At 59.3% G+C, this 1,582-nt stretch overlaps 1 protein-coding gene across 1 annotated transcript in view; it reads right to left on the bottom strand.

Moving 5' to 3' along the window:
* Positions 1-482: 482 nt before the first annotated feature.
* LOC308160865 (G-protein coupled receptor 83-like) overlaps positions 483-1,582 on the bottom strand; it is a gene marked incomplete at both ends in the record, with an annotated part of 4,191 nt that continues 3,091 nt past the window's right edge. The window contains 2 exons of the mRNA XM_080534798.1: positions 483-1,218; positions 1,490-1,582. The exon at positions 1,490-1,582 is cut by the window's right edge and continues 41 nt beyond it. Coding sequence (XP_080390924.1) covers positions 483-1,218; positions 1,490-1,582 — 829 coding nt within the window. The remainder of the gene's footprint in view (positions 1,219-1,489) is intronic.

Below are 1,582 nucleotides of genomic sequence, written 5' to 3' on the forward strand. Positions count from 1 at the left end.
GTTGTGTGTGAGCGGGCACTCAGTCTACCTCATGTGGGCTGGGTCCAACTCGAGTTGTGAAAGACCATTTTCTTTATTAAATATTATACCTAGATTTAAAGCAAGTTCCTATCTTGAGTCTCGTTTTTTTAATCCACAACAAGCTCCGAATCAGAAATGTGTGGTGTGCAAGCACTGGGGAGGCAAGTGCTGTGGGACATGATTGATGTGAAGTAAATCCAATGGCAAGGTGCCTCTGTGTTCAACGCTCTTCCTTTCCTGTTGGCTTAATGAAGGCCAAGTTTGACGCGTTGGTCCACCAGTGAGAGTGGTTGATAGATCTTCCCCTGCTGTTGCTGTGTTGTTGCAGGGTCTCTGTGCGTCGTCAACGTGATCACAGTTTAGAGATCTCACACTTCCTGTCTCTGAGCTGTTACTGAAGTCCTTCAGTGGGAGACCTGCCCGTCCTTCACCCAACCCCCAGTGCGTTCTGGGAGATGTAGTTAACTAACGGCCACGATGGGCTCCACTGAGAGGATGTCCGTCCTGCCGGAGGGGCCCTGGGTCGCCAGGAAGAGGACGTGCCGGTCTTTGAGGGCGTGCGATTGGTCGGCGGTCGTGGCGCGGTTCGGCTGTGAGGGAGGCTGGACGAGCCGGGAAGAGGCTTGGCTGCGCCGGGACGAGGCGTGGCTCTCGGGCCAGGCGGCCCTGTGGCACCGCTCGCAGGAAGGCGGGGCCTCTCGCTCCGGCCCCACCCCGCCCCGGCCGCCCGCCCTCCCCCCCGCGCCCCTCCTCCTGCACATGCCCAGTAGCAGCCTCAGCTCCTGACGGAAGGCGGGGTTCAAACAACAGTAGATGAAGGGGTTGTAACACGTGGAGCTCATGGCCAGCCAGTGGAAGGTGAAGTAGAGGGCGTTGGACGAGCCGATGGCCTGGCTGGAGAGAAGCACCACGTAGCAGTTGAGGGGGAACCAGCAGACGGCGAAGACGCCCACCACGGCCAGCAGCATGGCCAGGGTCCGGCGCCGCTTCTTCCGCTGGGCGGCGAACTGCGCCGTGGTGGTGTCGCCGATGGCGTTGCGGCGCCACAGGCGACGGGCCACGGTGGAGTAGGCGGCGGTGATGAGGAGGAGTGGGAGGAGGTAGAGGAGGACGAAGGTCAGGAGGTCGATGCACTGCCAGTAGACGTCGGAGGGCTCGGGGAAGTCCGGGACGCACAGGCTACGCACCTTCTCCTTACTAGGGGGGGGGTGGGGGGGAGGACGGAGAGAGAGAGGGAGAGGGAGATGGAGAGAGAGAGGGAGATGGAGATGGAGAGAGAGAGGGAGAGAGAGAGAGAGGGAGAGAGAGAGATGGAGAGAGAGAGAGGGAGAGAGGGAGATGGAGTGGGAGATGGAGAGAGGGAGAGAGAGGGACAGAGGAAAGCAGAATGACGTCCGACAGAGATGAGACCAACACCTCCAAAACCTCATCACTGTGTGTGTGTGTGTGTGTGTGTGTGTGTGTATACCTGTAGGAGAAGGTGAGGAGTTTCTGGTAGATGGCGTGAGGCAGAGAGAAGCAGCTGGCCATGACCCAGATGAGAACCACACACACACCACCA

The sequence above is a fragment of the Nansenia antarctica genome (assembly GCF_963989245.1).
Source record: "Nansenia antarctica genome assembly, chromosome: 6".
NCBI lineage: Eukaryota > Metazoa > Chordata > Actinopteri > Argentiniformes > Microstomatidae > Nansenia > Nansenia antarctica.